This window comes from Geotrypetes seraphini, chromosome 1 (genome assembly GCF_902459505.1).
Source record: "Geotrypetes seraphini chromosome 1, aGeoSer1.1, whole genome shotgun sequence".
NCBI classification, from domain to species: domain Eukaryota; kingdom Metazoa; phylum Chordata; class Amphibia; order Gymnophiona; family Dermophiidae; genus Geotrypetes; species Geotrypetes seraphini.
This window is the reverse complement of record NC_047084.1, coordinates 348,060,679-348,085,792: the sequence shown is the minus strand read 5'-3', so window position 1 is coordinate 348,085,792 and position 25,114 is coordinate 348,060,679. Positions and strand designations below refer to the sequence as shown.

Below are 25,114 nucleotides of genomic sequence, written 5' to 3'. Positions count from 1 at the left end.
ACATGCGTTGGGATCGCTATAGAGCAATCTGGGCAGGTGGTTGGGGGCATGATTCCGATCGCCCTCATTTGCATGAGGGCGATTCGTGAATCAGCCCCCCCAGACACAGATCGAATTGGATCCCTCACAGATCCGATCCAATCCATGTCTTTAGTGAATCTAGGCCTTTGCGCAATGTGTCTACCAACTTCTAATTGATGTCAATTATTGTCACTTAATAGGTGTTAATTGGCAATCATGCTAATTAAATCAATTAATCAATTAAGTTGTGCACACACATTGGCTATGTGCCATATAGAGAATTTGGGGGTAAGCATGCAGTGAAAGGGTGTAGGTGAGAGAATCCAGTGCTTGATAAAAGGGTCCACAGGTGGGAATAAACAACAGTATTAAAAATAAAATAATAACTAAAGAAAAGCACAATAACAAACAAACAAAGCAACAGAGACACACTAAGGATTTTGTAGCAATGAACAAATTCAGTGGTGTTGATTAAATACACAGCACTACAGAATATGGATTCAATAAATGGCGTCCAAGTACAAGTACTGCAAAATATTGGTATCACACACTATTTAATAAAGGATGCGCTGGGTTGATTGTTCTTATAGAATGGCGCATAGAGCCAATTCCATGCCCAAATTTCGGGCATGGCGATTCCTAACAGTATTTTATAACACTGAAAGCAAATTTCCAAAAAGCCCCTCACCCACAGCCACATAGCACTTGCTCACACTGTCCATGTTCCCTCCCCCCCCCAAATGCCATGCTCTTTCATTGTGAGTGTGCAAGTGCCATACTAAAAACACACGTACTTGTATATGGATTGAAATTTCGTAAGGCATCATTTGCGTGCATTATGTGGCTACCTAAGTGCAAAGGTGATTATAATATTGCCATTTCTGCATGTTCTTGGCGTTGGAGTTGACGTTGGAGTTGACGTTGTATGCGGTATTTAAATTTTTAAACAAATAAAATTATCTCCATTATGTACACGGTGCATATGAACCAATCAGGTTAGTTATGTGTCAGGTGGCTGGTGAAATTGTTTCAAATATGGCTATTCCTAAATGTACAGGGGAATTGCCGGAGTAACACTTTAAAAAAAAAAAAAAAGTCAACAGTAACTTGGAAGGCAAATTCTCAGTCATAACGGGCTGCATGTAATTACTTATCAGAGTCTCTCTTGAAATAATACATAAGCTCTAGGACGTGTTTTTGTGTTATGGACAGCTACATATAAAAGACAATCTATTCTTTCAAATCACCTTATTTAAAAACTTTGCTCCTGCCTAATACTTAGGTGGTTCCAATCAACAAACACAATAATTCAAACACATACAAAACATTCCAATTAAAACAATCAAAAAAATAGTCATTTTAAAATTCATACACTATGTGCAACTCTAAAACCGAACTGAAAATTATTTAGGTCATTTATATGTTCAATATGTTCTTCCACTTGGCTCAATACTACTTTCTCAATAACCTAGAAGCGTACTCTTTCCTTAATCATCATCTTTTTCTAATTCTTCAAAAATAAAGACTGCCTAGGTTTGGTGCTGCAAAATGGTATACCGTGCTAAAGCGTGCCATGATGCTCAGATCCTCTTACCTGGTCACAGATCAAGGGCGGGCACTCCACAGTGAAGCACTGCACTGCACCACTCCTGCACACACACTTTGCACAACGGCTCATCTGCCACTCCTCACCATCATGAAGCACGCGACCACCAAAGGAGCAGGGCCCTGCGAAGCACATACACACTTGCACCTTATGTTGTTTTCTACAGACAGGATCATTTTTAAAGTCGTTTCTACAAATACTGTAAAACACTGCTTTACCCACAGAAAGGAACTTTAATAAAACTGTTCACCTTATGCCCGGGTAAAAGTGCTCACTCAATGCCATGATTGCTGATGTTTATATGGGAGGGGGTGGAGAAGTGAGGTAATGTGGGGGTTCTAAGGTGTGTATGATTTAGAACATACTAGCTAAAGAATGGAGTTCTTTTCTACAGACTTTTTTAAAAAAAATTTTATTTATCAAATTTCAATTATTTATCAAGCATTTAAATCTTGTACAGAAAAGATCAATAAAGTCATATTAAAGGTCAAGAAAATAAAAATGCATTAAGGAAAATTATTAACTAAATCATTCTTAAGTCCACAATTAGGATCCAAGATTACATTAAAGTGGAATTCTGAAGAAATTACTAGAACAATCTAGAAAAAAACCCCAAAACAAAACATCTGATGCCTGGTTTCCGGAGACTTTCAATCACCTTTAAAAGCTCGTACTTTCTTCTCCCTTAAGACGTTTCATGGATAGGAAAGCAGTTAAATGAGAAGGCTCAAAAAGCACATACTTCATGGAACGATTCTTAACTATGCATTTACAAGGATATCGCAAATAAAAAAATCCTTCCAATGAGTGACTCCAGGTTTCAAAAGCAAGAACTGACGCCTTTGTTTTTGTGTATCACGAGATACATCAGGAAATATTTGAATCTTAAGCCCTAAAAATTCCTTATGTCTGTTCTTGAAGAACATTTTCAAAATCCACATTTTATCTGGCAAAAGTGCCACTGAAGCCACTAATGATGAAGGTTTGGCTACCTCTTTATCAGGGGTCTCCAAAATTGTTGAAATATCTAACTGTTCTTCATTTTCATTTTGATTAGGATTCTGTTGATCTTGTTATCTTTTAATTGGAATAGACCTGTGAGAAGGGAGGAATTGAGTCCTCTGATACCAACAAAGCTTCCAAGAAATATCTTTTCAACATTTCCCTTGGTGTCACTGCAAACACCTGTGGTAAAATCAAAAATCACAAATTATTGATCTGAAAATTATTTTCTAATATTTCTATTTTCCTCCTCAAGTTCATATTATCTTTAATCATAGTTTCAAGAATTTGATGTATCTCTTTCAAGTCTTTATCAATTGTATCTATCTGAGTGAGTCCTTGAAGAATCTATTTCGACTTTAATTCCATTCAAATCTTTTTCTTGTTGAGTTATTCTTCCCTCCAGACAATGAATTTGAAGGCATAAAGATTTCCCTAAATTCGCCACCAAATCCTATAATGAGCCTAAAGTCACTTCTGAGGGCATAGCCAAGGAACATATTTGTAATTGCACAGTTTTAAATTGCTTACCATTCTGCTTCTTCTCCTGAAGACCTCTATTAGGGATCTGCTCCTGCTCAGAGGTTGGAAATATTGCAGCGTCCTTCACTAGACCCTCCTCACAACAAGAAGAATCTAACTCCACCAGAGTTGACATTAAAGCTTCCGGGAAAGGATTTACAACCGCATCTGATGAAGTGAGACTCGGCAACTGGGGAGGAGGAGCTCTATGGTCGGAGCTTAGATTAACATCCAACCCTTGGATATCCGCCGTGGCTTAACTCGCTACCAGTGTCTCCTGCCTGCGTCTCTCTAACGTCGTCTCACGTTGAAGCCTAATCTAATCTAATGCTTGACTTTATATACCGAATCATCATTCAAGGAAAGCTCGACTCGGTTTACAGTAGTTAAGTTAACAAGTAAAAAACATAAAAGAATAAGACTAAATTTGAAGAAGTTAATTTTCAAAGTGTTCAGTAAATAAAGTGGTTTTTAAAGATTTGCAAAAAGATTGAAGTGAGCCAGAACTCCTTAAAAGAAGTGGAAGATCATTCCAAAGTTGGGATAGCTTAAAAATCAGAGATTGACTACAAGACTTGACTCCTTTAATCCCTTTTTTGGAAGGAAGAGATAGTTTGAATTGTTGGTCACCTCTTGCAAAAGAGAATCTATAAGCATTCCAGGATAGGGGAAGGAGAGGAGTAAAAATATCATATAGGATTTTAAAAACAACACAGGCACATTTAAATTGAACTCTAAGACAAACCAGGAGCCAATGAAGACTCTGAAGTAACGGCATCACGTGATCAAATTTATGTTTCCCAAAAATCAATTTCACAGCAATATTTTGAATTTATTGCAACCTATAAAGGCAAGTTTTTGTAATACTGAGGTAAATAACATTGCAATAATTGAGGCGAGATGATATAATTGACTGAACTAAGGTGGAAAAGTGATGATTAAAAAAACATTTCTTGACCACAGAGTTAATTTGATCCTTAAAAATGAGAGAAGAGTCAAAAAGGACTCCCAAAACCTTGGCAGAAAACTCAGTCTGTAGAGAGGATCCAGAAACTAAAGCTACAGAAATAGGGAGAAAGTCCAATTTTGGGCCTAACCATAATACTGTATATACTCGAATATAAGTTGATCCGAATACAAGTCGAGACCCCCTTTTCCCCCCCAAAAGGAGGAAAAATAGTTGACTCAAATATAAGTCGGGCGGCTTAATATTCTAGTGTCCTGCCCCATCAGACTCTGCACCCAGCCACTTCCATCCTCCCCTCCCATATCAGGCTCTGCACCCAGCACCCTTACCTCTCTCCCCTGTCAGGCATTGCACCATCCCCCTTCCTTCCAGACTCTGCACCCTCCCTCCCTTCCTTCCAGGCTCTGCCCCCACCTCCCTCCCTGCCCTAGCCTCATACGGTACCTCATCTTAGTGATCCACGGTGGAGGTGCAGCGGGCAGGAGCAAACTTTCCAAGTTCCTGTCCTGCTGCTAACCGGCTGCCTTCGGCGTTGAGATACACAAGCATCCTTTCACACAATCTAGAAACTTGAAGTTCAAATACTGAAGTGAATGAATGCCAATAGCAGTCAACAGGTGTTTCCTCTGTGTAAAGTGTTTAAAATGTTTAGGGAGATGCTCAATTTCGCTCATAGGAAAAGATTATCTAATAAGAGAAATTTTTCTTGAAAAAAGCAAGCTAAGGTTTCAGCAGAAGATGAGGAGTGATCAATTTTAGAATCAGTATTGGTCAAGGAATGCCAGAGCTTAAAAGGGTACCACTCTGATTATTGGATTTAGCTATTTTATAACCATAACTAGTCTTTAAGCCTGTTACATTAACGGGTGCAAGAATAGAGTGTCTGTGTGTCTGTGTTTCTTTATCTCTCTCTCCTTGGCCGCTGTCTGTGTCCTTCTGTCTCTCCCCCCCCCCCGAGCAAAGGTGTCTGCCCCAGCACACACCTCCCACCCAAAGCAGCCCCCTTTCCCTCTCCCTATCTCTCCATGGCCCCTTCTGTCTCCCCCCAGCACGCCCCTCCCCCAAAGCAGCCCCCTTTCCCTCTCCCTATCTCTCCATGGCCCCTACTGTCTTCCTCCCAGAATAAAACTAAGGTGTCCCCAGCACACCTCCCCCCCCAAAGCAGCCCCCTTTCCCTCTCCCTATCTCTCCATGGCCCCTTTCCCTCTCCCTCTGGCCCCCTGAATTAATCCCCCTGCTTACCCTCCCTTCATCCCAGCGTCTTCTGGCCTGCTCCTCTTCAAAGCAGGCCGCGATCGTGGTGGCCGGCCCTAGCGAACTTCGCAGGCCGCTCCCCAACCCGGAAGCACGCTCCCCCCCGACACAATCCCATGCGTCAGAGGGAACGTGCCACCGAGGCCGGAAAGCAGCCCGCAAGGCCCGCCAAAGCCGGCCACGATCACAGGCTGCCCCAAAGAGGAGGATCAGCGGCAGCAGCAGCGACAGCAGCGGTGAGCGAGGGAGGGAGGTATGGTCCAGGTTGCTTCGGGTTGGTGAGGTGAGGGCGGGAGGTCTGTTGAGCTTCCTTCGGGTTAGTGAGGGCGGGAGGAGGGGAGTGGCCAGAGTGATCATTGGCCGGGTTCTAAAATGGAACACGGCCACGGATCACACACCACGGCCATAGTAATCACGCTTTTTTAAAAGCGCATGCGCCACTAACCTTTTATTATATAGGATAGGATTTTCTCACTTTCCTGAGTTCAAGATTGTAAGATCTGACTGCACATCTCCAAATTGATTTATCCAGATCTGAGCAAGATTTTTTCCATTTCTTTTCTAACTTTCTACAGTTTTGTTTCAAAACTCTATGGAGAGGTAAAAACCAAGGTGCATCCCAAGCATCTGTGATACTTTTAGGGCTCCTTTTAAAAAGGTGTGCTAACGTTTTTTTTGCGCGCTAATTTTAAGCAGGCAGTAATTTTTCAGCTAGTGTGCGCTATAGCGTGTGCTAATCTTGTGCATGCGCTAAAAACGCTAGCGCACCTTAGTAAAAGGAGCCCTGGCGCTAAAGAATGATAAATATATTCTGTAGAAGAATTCCACTTAGGCCAAATTACATCAATGGGATATTCCCTGGGGGGAGCCAGGAAGGGAAGTTAAAACTTGAGGCCAGAAAGATTCTGGACAAATTTTCTTTCTAAAGGTAACAGTTTTCTTTGGTAAAAATTGTGTCGGGATGGGGGACATAAAAATAGGGAGCGAGAACTCACCAAGATAATGATCTGTCCAAAGGACTGGTTGACAGCGAGCAGAATCAATAAAAGTCTGTTGGGGGGGGGGTCTGATCAAAGAAGCTAACAATATCCAATGAATGACCTTTTTCATGGGTTGAAGTGAAAGGTAAAAGTGAAAAGCCTAATGACTAAAGAAAAAGAGTAAGAACATATGCAATGCCTCCGCTGGGTCAGACCTGAGGTCCATCGTGCCCAGCAGTCCGCTCACGCGGCGGCCCAACAGGTCCAGGCCCTGTGCAGTAATTCTCTATCTATATCCTTCTATCCCCTTTTCCAGCAGGAAATCGTCCAATCCTTTCTTAAACCCCAGTACCATACTCTGCCCTATTACATCCTCTGGAAGCGCATTCCAGGTGTCCACCACACGTTGGGTAAAGAAGAACTTCCTAGCATTTGTTTTCAATCTGTCCCCTTTCAACTTTTCCGAATGCCCTCTTGTTATTTTATTTTTTGAAAGTTTGAAGAATCTGTCCCTCTTTACTCTCTCTATGCCCTTCATGATCTTATAAGTCTCTATCATATCCCCTCTAAGTCTCCTCTTCTCCAGGGAAAAGAGACCCAGTTTCTCCAATCTCTCCGCGTATGAAAGGTTTTCCATCCCTTTTATTACACGTGTCGCTCTCCTCCGAACCCTCTCGAGTAACGCCATATCCTTCTTAAGGTACGGCGACCAATATTGGACGCAGTATTCCAGGTGCGGGCGCATCATTGCCCGATACAACGGCAGGATAACTTCTTTTGTTCTGGTTGTAATACCCTTCTTGATTATACCTAGCATTCTCTTAGCGGCCGCTGCAAACTGTGCCGTCGGCTTCTTTGTCATGTCCACCATTACCCCCAAGTCCCTTTCTTGGGTACTCTCATTCAATAACATCCCTCCCATCTTATAGTTGTACCTCGGGTTTCTGCTACCCACATGCAATACTTTACATTTCTCAAAGTTGAACTTCATCTGCCATCTCGTTGCCCATTCCCCTAGTTTGTTCAAGTCCTTTTGCAATTCTTCATAGTCCTCTTTAGTCCGAGCTCCACTAAATAGTTTGGTGTCGTCCGCAAATTTTATTATCTTACACTTCGTCCCTGTTTCTAGATCATTTATGAATATGTTAAATAGCAGTGGACCGAGCACCGAGCCCTGCGGAACACCACTCGTGACCCTCCTCCAGTCCGAGTAGTGGCCCTTCACCCCTACCCTCTGTTTCCTACCCGCCAACCAGTTTCTGATCCATCTATGCACGTCTCCGTCCACCCCATGGTTCTTCAGTTTCCGGAGTAGATGTTCATGAGGTATCTTGTCAAAGGCTATTTGGAAACGACTCTATTAGAAATGTCTTCAAGACGTAGATTTAGGTCGCCTAACACCAGTAGTCTATGAAATTTTATTGAAACATTGGCTATCATATCTAAAACTGAGGAAGAAGATCTATTCCAAGAAATTGGAGGTCGATAGAAGAGAAGAATACCATTGTGCTGAGCGAAGTGGATTTGGGGAGTTGTAAGGCTCCAGCGGCACTTCCAGCGGCATGGAGAAAGGAAATTTTCACCTCAAGAGGGAAAAATGAAGAAAACAAGAGAATGCTCTGAAGAGACCTCCCCTGCATCAGGTGTGTGCAGCCATCTTGGATCCTCCTACATGAATTTTTAAATTGTAAGCCACTTTAATCTTTATTTATATTTAGCAGTATATCAAACTTTAATAAACAAAAACCTGTATGGGGAATGGGTATAGAGGGTGAGGATGGAACAGGGGGGGTTAATTTTCAAAAGTATGAATGTATTTTTACTCGGAAATGGTATCCTGGGAAAAATTTCAAAGTGAAGCTGCAGACCTGCTTTTCGTTAATGCAGGGAGAACACTTTCAGGAATGACGCCAGCATGCAATGTACTCAAAGGTGAAGGTGAAGAGGCCTCTTTTGTTAGAGTTATGGGCTAGGAGCAGGAGCCATGAGGTACAGAAAAAGATAAAGTAGGAGGGAAAAGGAAGGCAATTAAGCTCTGCAAGTCTTTTCAGTTTTATTGATTTATTTATTACTTTGTTTAAAGGATTTATATCCTGCTTATCAAAGGATTACAAGCTCACATGCACATTTACAATTTCTAAAACATTATAAAATATCAATAAAATTCTAAATAAAACTAGTAGATTCACTAAACTAACAAACTTACATACCGTTTAATCTTACATCAGAGCCAAATAAAAATCAAGTAAAAGCTGGTTGAAATAGAAAAGCTTTAAGATGTTTTCTAAAAGACAATAGTGAATTCAACTGCCTTATATCCAAAGGAAAGGTATTCTGTATAGTTGGGCCTGCAATGAAAAACATAAGTGCAAGATTTTCTTCAAGATGTCATAGATCCACCTCAGCCAATATCTGGCTTTCACCTTGCTTCACTAAGCTCTCTTGAATTTAGTTACAGTGTTACCATATATACTCAAATATAAACCGAGGTAACCTTTTTCCCCCATAAAAAGGAGAAAAAAAGCTTGACTTGAATATAAACCGTGGGGTAAGTATTCAGGTGCAGTGCCTTGCCCTGTCCTGCCAGACTCTGCACTCTGTTCCTCCTCCCTCCCTCCCCTGTAAGTCTCTGCTCCCTGCCTGCCAGGTTCTGTACCCTGTCCCACCTCCCTCCCAATGCCTTGCAGGCCTCCACTGGGACTGCTGTAAGTCCTGGTGGTCCAGCGGTGGGCCGGGATAGCAGTGATCCCTCCCGCCTCCTGTTCCTGCTGATTCTGAGAATTTTTGCCTCCCTCCCGCCTCCCCCGTGTATCTTTAAAATCCCTGGTGGTCTAGCGGTGAACCGTGGCAGGAGTGAACTTCCTTTGCTCCTGCCCATGCAAAGCCCCTAGCTGATTGGCTGCCATGAGCTCTCACGGTTCCGCGAGAACTCACGGGACCCAATCAGCTAGTGGCTCTGCATGGGCAGGAGCAAAGAAATGTTGCCCCTGTCGCGGTTCACCACTGGACCACCAGGGATTCTAAAGGTATGCAGGGGAGGCAAGAGGGTGGTAAAAATTCTTAGAATCTGCTGGGACAGGGGTGGGAAGGATGCACCGCTGGACCACCAGGGATTTTAAAAGGTATACCGGGGACGGGGAGGGAGGTAAAAGTTAGTAAAGTCAGCCAGGACAGGAGATAGAAGGGATACCTCCTGTCCCGGCCCACCGCTGGACCACCAAGTCTCAAGGCAGGCCTGGCAGAGGCCTGCAACAGGTTCGGGAGGAGGCAGGTCAGCAATGACCCGAATATAAACTGAGACCCCCCCATTTTTGGGCCCCAAAATCTTGGTTTATATTCAGGTATATACTGTATTTTGTCTCGGTTATTGTGTCATTTTGTCTCCACTGTCCCAAATTGGAAGGTGACTCCATGCATTGTGACCAGGCGGACACAAAGCATGCCAAGGTCCCAGTTAGTTCAGGAGTAAAAGTAAAAGGGAAAACCCAGAAGGCAAATTCCAAGGTCTCTCCTGGTCAGGATTCAGATAATATTTCCTTTGATCACCATAGTGAGCCTGATATAGCTGAGAATGAGATAGGTGAGCTGTACCCAAGCCACCACTGGGGGAGCTCAAGAACTTCCTGGTACACTGCTGACTCAGCCAGAGTAGGGCGGGGCCCTAGAGTATGTAAGCCAGCAGTGGAGATTAGACAGGCAGGCCGGCTAGGGAGGAGGTTCAAGCCTTGCCTCCCTGAGGAACCCCCTGGGCCAAGCAGGAGCAATAGACCCATACCCATGGAGTTAATGGAAGCTGGACAAGCTGAGGAGCTGCCAGTGTTGGATGTGGAACCCATGGATTGTCAAGAAAGTTTGGCAGAGTGTGATACTGATTTTCCTGAGCCCATGCAGGTGGATCTAATTACTAGCTGCAAACAGTGAGTGTGAATTTTTGACTGCTTGCCTGTTTGAACTATTTTGATTGTTTTTGGAAAGCTAGGAGTGTCATTTGGGGAGAGGTTTTGTTGTCACCCTGGGTGGGAATTTTGAAAGCCAGTCCTGAGGCTTTACTTTACAAAACCTGTGACATTCTCCTTGCCTGGCAGTAGTATAAAGTTGCCAGAGGCTTTATTTTATTTGCTTCTTTCAAGCACTGTGAATTGCTGAAAACAATACACTGAATGGTATGTTGGAAAATTGAACAAGCTGCTTGGGAGCAGGCTTGTGTTGGCTCTGAGGAGAGCTGAAAACTCAGCTGCTATTTTGGACTTTATTTTGTGCTGTTTTATTTTCTTGCCTCTTTTGGCATTTTTGCTGTTTTGGTATTCTGACATTTTTTGCAGCTGTAGTTATGAACTACTTATCTTTATGAAGGAATGAGTAAAATTGAATTATTTTCCTATGAACTTCAATGATTGTGCCTTTGATTTTTGGTTCCTGCTTAGTTTCAGTCCAGTCCTGCAGGGTGACTCCATCTCGGGTCACACGCTGGTGTACTATTTATGTGTAACCACTTGGAGTGCTGTAGAATTTGTTTCAATGTTGCTGCTCAGTCTACCCTTCTAAGCAACTGTGACCTCTTATTCTAGAACATTCTTTCCTCTCTCATATCTCCCTTGTCTCTCTGCTATAGGTCTTTCAATGTTTTCATATGCACTTTTACTAGCTCTTCTCTAAACTGCCTCCACATTGCCTATTCCCTTTTAGAGACAGCACCTTCAGAACTGGATTAAATATTCTAGGTAGGGTGTCATCAACTAATTACACCAACATTGGGCAACCACAGTCTTTGAGGGCCACAACTCAGTCAAGCTTTCAAGATTTTCATAATGAATATGCATAAGATTTATTTACAAACAATGGAAGCAGTACGTGCAGATCAATCTCATACATATTTATTGTGGAAATCTTGAAAACCCAAGTAGCTTGTGGCTCTCGAGGACGGTTGTTGCCCACCCCTGAATATACAAAGACATTATGATTTATCTCAAATCTTTACTGATTATGTGTTCTTGGAATTCTTCTGGCTCTGATATCTGCTTTATCACAGAGCATCTGTGCCAGTGTTTCCCTACTTAAATCTCTCCTTGCATACTGATCAGTTCTGGTCACTGTATCTTAAAAAAAAAAGATATAGCAGAAATAGAAAAGGTTTAAGGAAGAGCAAACAAAATGATAAAGGGGATGTAGTTCCTCTTTATGAGGAAAGGCTAAAGAAATTAAGGCTTTTCAACTTGCAAAAGAGACAGCTGAAGGGGAATATGATTGAGGTTTACAAAATCCTGAGTGGTGTAGAACAGGTGAAAGTGAACTGATTTTTTTAGTCTTTCAAAAATTTAAAAGACATGGGGGACACTCAATGAAATTACATGACTGAAGGTTTTTCAGTGCAATATTTGGACCAGAACCAGAGAGGAGGAACGGGGGTGGGGGTGGAATTCCCAGTTCATTGTGAACGAATGAAGACACACAATGTCACAGACCTATAAGAGGCTCATCCTGATTCAGCTGGAAGTTCAAAGGGGCAGGAGGACGCTGCCAGCCCCAACAATTAATGTAAAATATATAATTAAATCCTTATGTATAGGGGTCCACAGCAATTGGAGCAAAACATTCACATGGAAAAGTAGAAAAGAGCTTATTCAGAAAATGGAAGAACTGAATATTTTAATTTAGCTTATTTAGCTTTGATATTTCGCCAACATGTAACATATCAAGGCAATTCACAATTACAGTACTCCCCTGATATTCGCAGGGGTTCCGTTCTAGGAACCCCCACGAATCTTGAAAAACCGCGAATACAGTTTTTCATGGGTGAGCATGGAAGAATACAGTTTTTCATGGGAGAGCAGCCGGAGCACCGCGAGTGCAGGAAATCACTCGCGGTATGCTCCGACAGCCTCTTTCTGCACTAAGTTGGGCCTTATCCAATTAGGAGCTGCGTGTCAAAACAGCTCCTGATTGGATAAAGCCCGACTTAGTGCAGGAAGAGGCAGTAGGAGCATACCGCAAGTGATTTCCTGCACTCGCGGCGCTCCAGCTGCTCTCTCCTGCCTCTCCTGTTGCCCTCTCCTTGTTGGCAGTTCGCGGTCAGAAAATACCATGAATGACCGGGACCATGAACCACCGACCACGAACAACCAGGGGAACACTGTATTAGCAATCGGGAAGGAAAGGAAGAAAATAAGGGGCAAAAGATCTGCCCCCAACCCAAGAAGCAACAGAAGAAGACACACAGTGAAGGGTCCAAGACCAGAAAAGAGTCGGTCAACTATAGTTTGTGGACCACAAGTCAACTGGCACGCTCAGCCTCTGCGCCATTAGCAATCCAGCACATCAAATGCCATCAAGCGACCGATGTCACCGTATGCAAGACTGATTGCAGCGTTTGATGAACAAGGCACATACTTACCACCTGTGCCCACACATCGCGGACAGCACTCTCCTCTTGCCACATACTCTCTCTCCCCTCCACGGCAGGAAATACTTGGGCAGGGCTTTGGCACACAGGTCACCTTGCTATTTGCGCAGGAGCACACGCTACATCCTGAGTTTGTCCATTCTGTGTCATGCTGCGATAAATGAACCAAAAAAAAAAAAAAAATGAGGGAAAGGCACAAGACAAATAATTTATATCGCAAAACTCCAGAAACCTGGCCACATCTTTTTTATTTTTTTTTAAACACTATGAAAACTTTTTTTCTGATTTTAAATGTACTGCTTAGTGACTTCATAGCATGTTCCCCAGTCTTTGTACATTTTGAAAGAATAAATGGTTGATTTGTGTTTACCCATTCCATCCCACTCATTATTATATAAGATCTCTTATCATTTCTCTCCTCCTCCAACTCCCTCCCCCCCCCCCAGGAAATGTAACTTGAAGAGCCCAAACCTTTTTAAATTTTTTTCCTAGGATATCGTTGCATCCCCTTTAGTATTTTGATCACCCTTTTCTGTGCCTTCTAATTTAGCTATAGCTTTGTATGCAGTACCAAATGATCTGAAACTCATATCTGATTGGCAAAAAAAAAAAAATGCAAGTTTTAATGAATCCTTAACTTGACTTAATCATATGCAACCTTTACCTGATGAAACGTTGAACATAACATCTTTCTGGAAATTATAATGCAAAATTGATACCCCCCTCCCCTTTTTATGAAGCCATGTTAGGCTTTTTTATCACCAGCCGCAGAAGAACTACCGTGTTTCCCCGATGGTAAGACACTGTCTTATTTTTTTTGGAAGGCCAAAATATGCTCTAGGGCTTATTTTCGGGGGGATGCCTTATTTACCCTTTCATGTCCCCTCTGTATCTCTATCCTTTCTCTCTCTCTTCTGCTCCCTCACCCACGAGTCCTGCATCTGGCCCTCTCCCTTCTACCTGCACCTGGCAACACCCCCCTGCTCCGCGGCTCTCTTCAGCAACTTGTCAGCAGCGGTGATCAAGACAAGCTGCCGACATCGAGGCCTTCCCTCTACGAGTCCCGCCTTTGTGGAAAAAGGAAGTTGAAACAAGCGGGACTCGCAGAGGGTAGGCCCCGACGTCAGAAGCTTGTGTCGATCGCTGCTGCTGAGTTGCCGAAGAGAGCCGCGGAGCAGGGGATGTGGCCGGAAGCAGGTAGAAGGGAGAGGGAGATAGGAAGGCTGTAGATCTCCGGAGCATGACACCGACCCCGGCCAGGATGATTTCTTTTTCAGGCGTGCATCTTACAAGTGCGGCGTCGCAGCGGGAAATAGCCATGCTGAGCAGTGAGCTCAGCACTACACAGATGAAAGCCTTGCTTGCTGATTGGTCCGGCGGCACGGCCGCTATTTCCCGCCGCGACGCCGCACTTGTAAGATGCACGCCTGCGTGACACACTACCGGAGCCACGGCAAAGGTGGAAAAGAGCCGCATGCGGCTCTGGAGCCGCGGGTTGCCGACCCCCGCGGTAGACGGAGGGACCACACGGAGTCACCCACCGTACCACCCGATTTGGGTAAGCGCAGGTATCGGTGGGTGGCTTATTTGCGGGGGGGGGGGGTGCCTTATTTTACAATTTTTTCTAAAAAGGGGGGGCTGTCTTATTTGATGGCCCTGCCTTATCATCGGGGAAACACAGTAGCTCTGACCCTCGTAGGAATTCTATTTCTTCTCAGTTATCTTTTGATATTGTTCTCTTTCGTTCTTTTGCTTTGCACGATGTACTGGACAAATGGCATCCTAAGTTACTCGACATTCTTATGGCTCTTACTATGAAAATGATTCTCTCACACTGGAAGTCAGCTCAATTATTAAACACCTCTTTTGGGTGGGCTGTGGTTATGATGATTCATAAATAAGAATGCAAAGCGAATTCCCTTACTAATAGGAGATTTAAAAATAACAAAATAGGGTAAGAGTTGCCATACTGGAGACAGACCAAACATCAAGCCCAGCATCCCGTTTCCAACAGTGGCCAACCCAGGTCTTAAGTACCTGGCAAAAACCCAATTAGTAGGAACATTCTATCCTACCAATCCGATTGCATTTCTATAACACTGTTAAATTCTATATTGTTACTTAATTTTTATTCACATTGTATTTCTATGACTCTTTTAGATCTAAATTGATCTTTCTTATGCATATTCATTTTTTATTATTTATTTAGTACTGCACATAAGTCTGAACATTTGTTACGTTTCCAAAGTATCTAAGTTTCTATGTTTTTATTATTTTTGCCAACATTTTACTTGTTTGTCAATTATTCCTGTGTATACTCCTGAGGAAGGCAGAATGGAATGAGTTCTTCTGTTTTTGCTTCCCTTCAGACTGGTATTTTACCCATGTCTCTTCTCATTTTTGAGGTAATTATTACATTTCAGCTGGTAACTTTGAGTATAATTTCTTATCCTAATGTTTTACTTATTGCTTCTGATGCTTAATTTACTAAAATGAGTTCTAATCGAATCTTATCTAATCTTTGGTCTTTACCTAATCGTATGGTTACATATGTATATTTAAAATTGTCTACATAGATGCTTTTAGTCTTCTCTGCATCTATGTTTTACATTTATAAATCATTTGTTATGTAAAATTTTGTTGTATTTTATTTAATCACTTGTTATATGTTAAACTTCAATTAAAAAAAATGAAAAAAATACCTCTGCGGCTGGCAATAAAAAAGCCTCAACATGGTTCATAAAAGGAGCCTAATTTAATCTGCAGGTTTTTACAGATTCAAAATTTAAAAAAACCAACAAAACAGTGAACACAGTAGGTCCAAAATTATGGACACCCTTGCAATTGATTCATTATAACTTTTCTTAAAGTTATTAATATGATGCAGAGGCAACTCTCCCACGCAGAGTGCTGTTATGTAAGCACAGCTGTATTATGGACTTATAGGCAACTAGGCTAGAGAATGGCACAGTGACAAAACTCATCACTGTTCCTGTCCTCGCGGATTACCGTGGGAAACCATATCATGCCATTCTTTAGTGTCTATCTCAACCTCAGTCCTTCTACACCAGCATTCAATGCAACGCTTTAGGATCAGTGGTTGTGCTCATTCATACCGATTCTTATTTGAGTCAAGTATAGGATAATGAAGCCATTGTGACATTACTGATGAGGTTGGCTCTTAGGCATGAGGCATTATGACATCACAATCAACTCTGGAATGTTGCTACTGTTTGGTTTTTTGCCAGGTACTTGGGACCTGGGTTGGCCTCTGCTGGAAACAGGATACTGGGCTTGATGGACCTTTGGTCTGTCCCAGTATGCAAACACTTATGGTCTTATGTTCTAACCATCCTGTGCCATTCATTAGTGTCTATCTGAACCTCAGTCCTTCTACACCAGCATTCTTCAGGGTCAGTGGTTGTGCCCATTCATATACTCTGATTCTTCCCTCTATCCTTAAAGAATAAGATGGGGGTGGTTTCCCGCAATTATCTGCGAGGATGGGAATGGTGATTAATTTTGTCACCGGGTCATTCTCTAAACAGCTTATTTTAAAAGCACTGTTTTCATCTTAGGAATTTAGATGTTTGTATTACATAAGTAATAAATTCCAATTTTACAAAGTCATTAGAGAATGACAAGGCAACAAATTTTTCCCCTTCCCCACGGAAATTCATTTTCCCAACCCTGCGAGTTCTTTTCCTGTCCCTGCCCCATTCCTGCAAGCTCCATCTTCATATGCACACGTGTTCGAGGCTTGTGTGGTTAAGGAAGAGCTTACAGGAATGGGACAGGGACAGCAACAAAACTTGCGGGAACGGAACGGGAAAATTGAGTTCCTGCGGGGACAGGGAAAAATTTGTCCCCATGTTCTCTAATATAAACATCAAAAACTGGAAAATGTGCATATGGCAAGGGAGTGTAGACTGTATGTGTTTTGGACTGCTAAGCCTAAAAATTAAACATGTATTCCCCATTTTAGAAGTGGAGATGCCCATTTGCATACAAACAGTGAACACCGATATTTACACCTGCTACCAAAGACAACTAGATTTCAGAAATGTACTCAATGAGCAGCATTCCACTAGGGGGATTAGCGGAGGATGTCCCCTTAATCTCTAAGAAGTTGATGTCCATTCCCCCCCTTGCAAAATTGGTAAGTGATATAAGACTCTATATACAATCTCCAAACTCTTTCAGCAGGGGGGCTTGTCAGAAACCTTGCTAAGAAATGAAAGTTACATGAAACTTTAAGTCAGGGGTAGGGAACTCCGGTCCTCGAGAGCCGTATTCCAGTCGGGTTTTCAGGATTTCCCCAATGAATACGCATGAGATCTATTTGCATGCATTGCTTTCAGTGCATATTCATTGGAGAAATCCTGAAAACCCGACTGGAATACGGTTCTCGAGGACCGGAGTTCCCTACCCCTGCTTTAAGTCAAGGCAAATGCCGGAAAACCAAGAAAAGCTCTGAAAGAAGGGCCTGTCAGATCTGCAACAGCCTAAAAATCACTGCAATGACCTGCTGAAAAGTTATACAGTCCTAGGCTGCCATATGAGGGTGGAATTTTCCAAACAATCTCAATCATCAGTAGCTTTCTCTTATTTATATAAATGAGGGAAAACTGCAGATAATTGAGACTGCTGAAAAGTTAAGCAGACCCTAGCATATTTCCCACAGGTCCGTAATACAGCATTGCTTGCAAAAGAGTGATCTGTATGGCAGTGATTCCCAACCCTGTCCTGGAGGACCACCAGGCCAATCGGGTTTTCAGGCTAGCCCTAATGAATATGCATGAGAGAGATTTGCATATGATGGAAGTGATAGGCATGCAAATTTGCTTCATGCATATTCATTAGGGCTAGCCTGAAAACCCAATTGGCCTGGTGTTCCTCCAGGACAGAGTTGGGAACCACTGCTGTATGGGATAGTTGCCTTTTCCAAAACCTCATCATAGAGGCCCTGGTTCTTTAAATGGCATCTAACTACTAGGCGCAGTTCAGTGTGATTGTCAATCAACCAGCTAGGAGCCACTTATAGAATCGCGCTTACTACACATTAGAGATATTTGAATCTGAAAAACAGTGAAAATTTGCATAAATGCATAAAGCCATATTTTTTGGGATGGTTATATCTTCAGCTTCACTTGACTGTAAAAGCTCATATTGCAAATCTAGGAAGTACCTCATGGTACACGTCTGCTGGTAAAGTTCTACCCTCAGCTGACTTACCTACCAGCAGCAGTATGGAGCTAAACTTTGCCAAAAATTTTCGTTCGTGAATTTTTTTTGCCTACTTTGCTGACCTGTAGAAATGGAAGCAAATTCGCAAAAGATTTCAAACTTGGCACAGACACTTGCCCCAAGATGTCGTACCAAACTTCAAAATTTCAGACTCCTAGGTAGTTTTCTTCTGCAGCAGTGCTTAAGCAAAGTTGGCGTTTTAGGTCACACGAGGCATGGGAATGGATCAATTACTTTCGTTCAACCACCCTTAGCTCCTGACGAGATTGAGCTAGATCCAAAAAATTTTGAAGAGTTTCATTTGAAACCCTAGACAACACCCCTGTAAAATTTGGTTGGATTTCAAGGGGGGTCAAGCGTGGGCTCCTGGTCCACTTGACATGGAATGACCCTTTTACTAAATGGCAGTAGAGGTTTTTACTGCAGGCAGGCAAGATAAATGCTTCGACACTCATAGGAACTCTATGAGCATCAGAGCATTTACCTTATTGGACTGCAGTTCAAACCTCTACCACTGTTTAGTAAAACCCAGCGTAAGTTAGACGCCATTTATAGAATCAGGGCCAAAGCCATCATCTAAATGCACAAGAAAACATTACTAAACCTGAAACATAGTGGAAGTGCGTGTTTTGGAGTGATTTAACAGAAATTAAACTCTTCTGCCACAACTATATCAGATACACAAGAATATCCTGCCAACCATTAAGAATGAAGATGGAACTATTATGCTTAGTAGAGGCTGAGCAAATTTCGGTTTCAAATCTGGCAGCAAAACCAGACCAAAATCCCGCTTTGAGTTTCAGCTGAAAATGCCGTTACATTTTCGGCTGAAACCAAAACTCTCCACCCCCACCCCCTCAAGCCAGGGCCAATCTCAACATGGCTGCCGGGACCTCCTGTGCCGGCACAGTCTCACAAGGTTATCATGGGAAATCTTGGCAGCCATTTTAAAGCAGCAGCAGCACCAGGTAGGGAGCAGCATTGGGTAGGAAAGAGTGTGGTTCTTTCCTGCTCCTGGAGGCCACAAGTCCACCAGGGCTTGTTAAGGAAGGCCTATGGAAGGCCCACTGATACTCAGGAAGTGCCTAGATGGGCAGCAGCAGCAGCCCAGGGAGTGGTGGCAGCCGGGAGAAGAGTGTCTTCTCCAGAAAGCAGGGTCAAGCACAACATTTTTTGCTTTTGACTTCAGTTCTGGCTGAAACCAAGCTGCAGATTTCAGTTGCACACAGTTTTGGCTGGAAACAAAACCAGTGGTTTCAGTCATCCTCTAATGCTTAGGGGATACAGGACAGCCACTGTCAAACAAATTATTGTGTGGGATTGGCATTAGAATAGGGAGTGGCACTGGTGCCACTGCCACATTATTATTTTGTCCAATACAGCATACGCAACTAGATAATCAGGAGATAGGCCCATAGATTGATTTGTTTGAACTCTTGAACAAAAAGGTGTTTTGTTGCCTCTGATATGGGTGAAAGAATAGATTCAACTAAAAAACAAATCCTAGAAGCTACAATAATGTTCCATAGGAAGTGAAGAACGTGGGTGCATATTTCACCAAGAAAACAGTCCAAATTATACAACTATGAAGTAGTATTTAAAAGAAAGATAAATGAAAGTTTCAAAATGGGCTTACAGTCCCAAGATTTAACTATTATTGAAAATTTGGTATTCAAAGTCTCAAAATTATAATTGGTTGCAGTTGAAGCAAGCCATTCAGAAGGGGTTCCCTGATTGGTGAAATCTAAAAAAATCAGTATAGCTTGCCGGTCCTATGCTTTCAGATTGATTTCCTAGGACAGTGATGGCTAACCTTTTTGAGCCCGAGTGCCCAAACTGCCGCACAAAACCAAAGAATTTCCTCAAAGTGCCAGCACGTCAATTAAACCTTAATAACAAGATTTTAGTATCTAAAAACTCTTTATAAAGTTGCCTGAACTATGTAACATCATTTTTAAAGGTTGGAATCTTTGTATTGTCAGAGAATCAATTTGATTCACAATCCTTTGGTTTTCATTTCAATTTATTGGCAATTTATAATGTTTTAATGATTTCATTCATGGGCCGAATACACACATACTTTTCTCTGTTGCCGCACTCTTTGGCCAAAAGATTTGTAAGCCTGCAACCACGTCAAGGTAGACTCTTTCAGCAGCTCCCCTCCCTCCCCCTTACCTTTGTGGCCAAGTCAAAATGATCTACCAACAATAAAATTTTAAAAACACAAAGCACGCTGTACGCAGAGAAAATGTTAATTATCATTTATATTCCGCGGGTTTTCAAAGAGGTCAGGCAGATGACTTTATGCAATGTCACCTCAGTAACAACTATACAAAAATAGACAAATATTCCCCCTCCCTTTTTACTAAACCGCGATAGCAGTTTTTAGCGCAGGGACCTGTGCTGAATGCCCCACGCTGCTCTTGAAGCTCATAGGCTCCCTGAGCTAAAAAACGCTATAGCGGTTTAGTAAAAGGGGGTCATAGTGCAAAATATAGACAGCATATATAAATTCTCAAAACGGACACATTTTGATCACTAAATTGAAAATAAAATCATTTTCCTACCTTTGGTAATTTCATCAGTCTCTGGTTGCACTTTATTCTTCTGACTGTGCATCCAATATTTCTTCCCTTTTTTCAGCCTCCTGTATGCTTTCTCTCCTCCAGACCTCATTCCCTCCCCAAACTTTTTCTTTGTTTCACCCTGAACCCTTCTTTCTTTTTCTCTCTCTCCATACCCCCTTTCATTCTGTATGTCTGTCTTTCTCTCTCTCTCCGTGCCCCATTTTTCTTTGTTTCACCCAGCCCTCTTTCTTTTCTTTGGCTCCATGTCCCCCCCTTTCTTTCTCCTTGCCCTCCCCTATGCCACCACCATTGGGAAAATGCTGCCATCGCCACTGGGGAATAGGCTGCCACTGCCGCTATCGGGAACAGGCCGGTGCCGAGTTCGCCCTGCTTCTCTTCCCCACGGGGCCGACCAACTCTCGCCACTCGATGTCAATTCTAACATCGGAGAAGACGTTCTGGGCCAGCCAGGCAGCGATTGGCTGGCCCAGAACATCTCTCAGACATCAGAATTGACGCGGGTGGTGAGAGATGGTCGGCCCCACAGGGAAAAGCAGGGAGAACTTGGCACCGGCCTGTTCCCAATGGCGGCGGTGGCACTCAAGTGGCTAAAGAGACGCAGTTTGCCAGCCTAGGGAGAACACTGGAGGGTGGCCAGCTGTGCACCCCCTTGGGGTGTAAAACCGGGGCAGATTGCCCCTACCCCCACCTTGGTATGCCACTGTCTGTACCTCACTTCCTCCCTATGACCAAAAATTCTCCTTTCTTCTATTCCCCGTGTACACAACCATCTCTTTCCCTCCCTTCCTCTCTCCCAAGTCCTTGCCTTCTGTGTCCAAAAACACATTCCCTCCCCCACCTCAGCATCTCTTTCCCTCCCTTCTTCTCTCCCAAGTCCATGCCTTGTGTCCAAAAACACATTCCCTCCCCCACCTCAGCATCTCTTTCCCTCCCTTCCTCTCTCCCAAGTCCATGCCTTGTGTCCAAAAACCCATTCCCTCCCCCACCTCAGCATCTCTTTCCCTCCTTTCCTCTCTCCCAAGTTCATGCTTTCTGTGTCCAAAAACCCATTCCCTCCCCCACCTCAGCATCTCTTTCCCTCCCTTCCTCTCTCCCAAGTTCATGCCTTCTGTGTCCAAAAACCCATTCCCTCCCCCACCTCAGGATCTCTTTCCCTCCCTTCCCCTCTCCCAAGTTCATGCCTTCTGTGTCCAAAAACCCATTCCCTCCCCCACCTCAGCATCTCTTTCCCTCCTTCCTCTCTCCCAAGTTCATGCTTTCTGGGTCCAAAAACCCATTCCCTCCCTCACCTCAGCATCTCTTTCCCTCCTTTCCTCTCTCCCAAGTTCATGCTTTCTGTGTCCAAAAACCCATTCCATCCCCCACCTCAGCATCTCTTTCCCTCCTTTCCTCTCTCCCAAGTCCTTGCCTTCTGTGTGCAAAAACCCATTCCTTCCCCCACCTCAGCATCTCTTTCCCTCCTTTCCTCTCTCCCAAGTTCATGCTTTCTGTGTCCAAAAACCCATTCCATCCCCCACCTCAGCATCTCTTTCCCTCCCTTCCTCTCTCCCAAGATCATGCCTTGTGTCCAAAAACCCATTCCCTCCCCCACCTCAGCATCTCTTTCCCTCCCTTCCTTTCTCCCAAGTTCATGCCTTGTTTCCAAAACGCACTCCCTCCCCCTTTGTCTCCCAGCCCATCTTAGCAACTTTCTCAGCAAAATGTAGCTCGAGCCGCGTAGGCTTGTCTGCCTGTCCCGCCGCGCACACATAGCCGATCGGAAATCTTCCCCGACTTCAGCGCTGACATCGGAGGGCGGACGTCAGCGCTGACGTCGGGGAAGATTTCCGATCGGCTGTGTGAGCGGCAGGGCAGTCGGAGTAGAAGACGAGCCTCGCGGTTCGAGTTATATTTAACCCCGCGGGTCCCCCATCGTCCCCGTTCAGCTCTCTCTCCTGTGCACCCCCTGGTATTACTGCCCTGATGGCGGCCCTGCACGTGCCAGCTGCAAGGCCTTCGCGTGCCACAGTTGGCACGCGTGCCATAGGTTCGCCATCGCTGTCCTAGGACATCAGGCCGCCCAGTGGTATAAATTAATATCTGGTTATATGAATAAGAAACTAGAGAATGACACGAAGAAAAAATTTGTCCCCATCCTCGCGACCACTGCCCCACGTCTCTGTCACTGCCCCATCCCCGCAACCACTGTCCCCGCAGCATCCATACAAGCCTCAGTACTGCAATATTTAGCTTATTCCTTCCTTATAAATCAAAATTCTGGCTGCTGAACTAGAGAAAGAGTTGTTCAGCTGGCAGGGCTTTGTTTATAAATTTTTATAAACACAATTGATAAACTACTTTATCCTAAAGCAAAATAAATAAATAGGAAACATTTTTTTCTACCTTTGTTGTCTGGTTTCTGCTTCCCTCATCTTCTCATTCAATTCCTCCATCCGCTGTCTGTCTTCTCTCTGCGTCTTCCATTTGCTCTGTTACTGTGTCTCTCCCTCCCCCCCCCCCCAAATTGGTCTGGCACCCATCTTCTTCCCTCAGCTCCCCCATAGTCTGGCATCTCTGTCTTCTTCCCTTCCAGCATCTTCTCTCCACTCTGTCATCCCCATTTCCCTTTAGCATCTTCTCTCCCCACTCTATCTTCCCCATGTCCTTTCAGCGTCTGTTGGCGCGTTTTGAGTGACTTTCACAAAGCCGTCAAAGTCTGCAAGCAGTAGCGTGCGTGTGTGGGTGGAAGCTTTCTTCTGACGCAATTGGAAGTTGTGTCAGAGAAGAAGCTTCCGCCCGCATACGCACGCTACTGCTTGCAGGCTCCGACGGCTTTGTGAAAGTTATTCAAAACGTGCCGCGAAGGTAACGGGGAGGGAGGGAGATAGATAGATTTGTGTAGGTAGGAAGGAGGGAGGGGGCCGCGCGCGATTGGTGACTGCACGCGTTCCTTCCCTTAACTGCAGGGACAAGGCCATTCTCCGCTCCAGGGGGCGGTGGATGGCCTTGTCCTCAAACCCACAGTGAGTACTTTTTTCCCCCCTCACCATTTCGGCGGGTAACAGCCACCGTGTCATTCTCTATAAGAAACAAAAAACTAGTTGTAGAGACATTTGGAGCATTGAGATAAAGCACAAGATTTCTGCGTCTCAATGGCCACGAATTTGGATTTGGAGGATGAGATGTTCATCGTCAGCATCTTTGAGACAAACATGGTTTTTTTTGTTACATAAAAGTTTTTGGACCCCTATTAGATTACAAAAAGTAGATAGTTAAATAGATGCTGGCACTGTCATCTCGATATAGGGCCATTGGATCATCTGCTCCTCTTTTGTCCCTTGATATTATTTGGCACATTAATGAGGGCCAAGAGTCCAATAACTTCCCATAACAAAAAATTACTTTCCATCATGACAGTTGCCATACAACTTATTATGAAGAATTGGAAAAATTGGGACAGGTTAAACTATAGTTTTTGGTAGGAATCCTTATGCCAAACTTATAAATTTGAAGGTTTGAGAGCAATACATTTGGGACATAAGAAATTTAAGGTTGTTTTGGACCCATTGACAAAATTTTGTAAAGATTGATTATTGGTTTTAGCCCTTTGATTATACACATCCAGGCTGGGTGGGTGGCAGGGGGGTATGTAATTAATTTATTATTTGATTGCAAGGTTGTTTATCTTAATCATTTCCATTATATTAAGTGTTTTTACACTTTTAGGAAGGGTGGGTGGGTAGGGATGGGGAGAGGGTTATGTATTTATTGTATCATTTGAAGGAATTGAGTGCTGTCTATTGTGTTAATTGATTGATAATATGTTGCACTTTGTGCTGGTTTTAAAATGAATAAAGATTTAAAAACAAACAAACAACCCCCCCCCCAAAAAAAAAAAAAAAATTATGTATGTGCAAAGGGCAAAAATTTTAGTTCACTTTTGGTTCATTTGGGCTTTCCCCCCCCCCCCCCCCCCCCCAATTTCTGGTCAATTTTTCTGTTCATTTCACACATTTATAATAAAATAACATCTGCATTAGAATTTAACACATGTTAATTGACTCAGCATGCATTCATTTGTACATTAACATACATTAAATCAAATCAGTGCATGCTAAATTGTTTTAAGTCACAGTAACAAATCAAATATGTGTTAAATGAATGCACTTTGCACATCCTTACTGAACCTCTGCAGGGAGATCTCAAACACACAGTCCTTGCAAGGAGACCAAAGATATTTCAGAGCTAGAAGCATTAGCAAGGACATGTAAGGGTGGGGAGTCTATTCCAAAGCAAGAATGGAAAAGCACTGGAGGAGTTACAGTAAACATTTGGAAGGTGTTAAAAAAAAGTATTGACTGTAGACTTCTCTGCACCTGTTACAGTCACTGTGATCTTATTCTGAATCTGTGAAAACTGCAAATAAATAGCAAGAATGCTATTGTGTTTAACTTTGTACCAAGCAAAGATGATCTGTTCACTTAGGGGACAGCGAAACCCTAATTTGACTAGTCGGTGCCAAAAAGGCAGATGACATTGCAAGTGCAA

At 43.4% G+C, this 25,114-nt stretch overlaps 1 protein-coding gene across 6 annotated transcripts in view; it reads right to left on the bottom strand.

The window, feature by feature from the left end:
- Window positions 1-25,114, bottom strand: part of FRAS1 (Fraser extracellular matrix complex subunit 1) — a 741,777-nt gene that overhangs the window by 476,300 nt on the left and 240,363 nt on the right. For all 6 annotated transcript variants that reach the window (XM_033963431.1, XM_033963422.1, XM_033963441.1 and 3 more), the window contains 2 exons: window positions 12,744-12,903; window positions 1,616-1,749 (listed from right to left, as the gene is read on the bottom strand). In XM_033963431.1, the coding sequence (XP_033819322.1) occupies window positions 1,616-1,749; window positions 12,744-12,903 (294 nt within the window). The remainder of the gene's footprint in view (window positions 1-1,615; window positions 1,750-12,743; window positions 12,904-25,114) is intronic.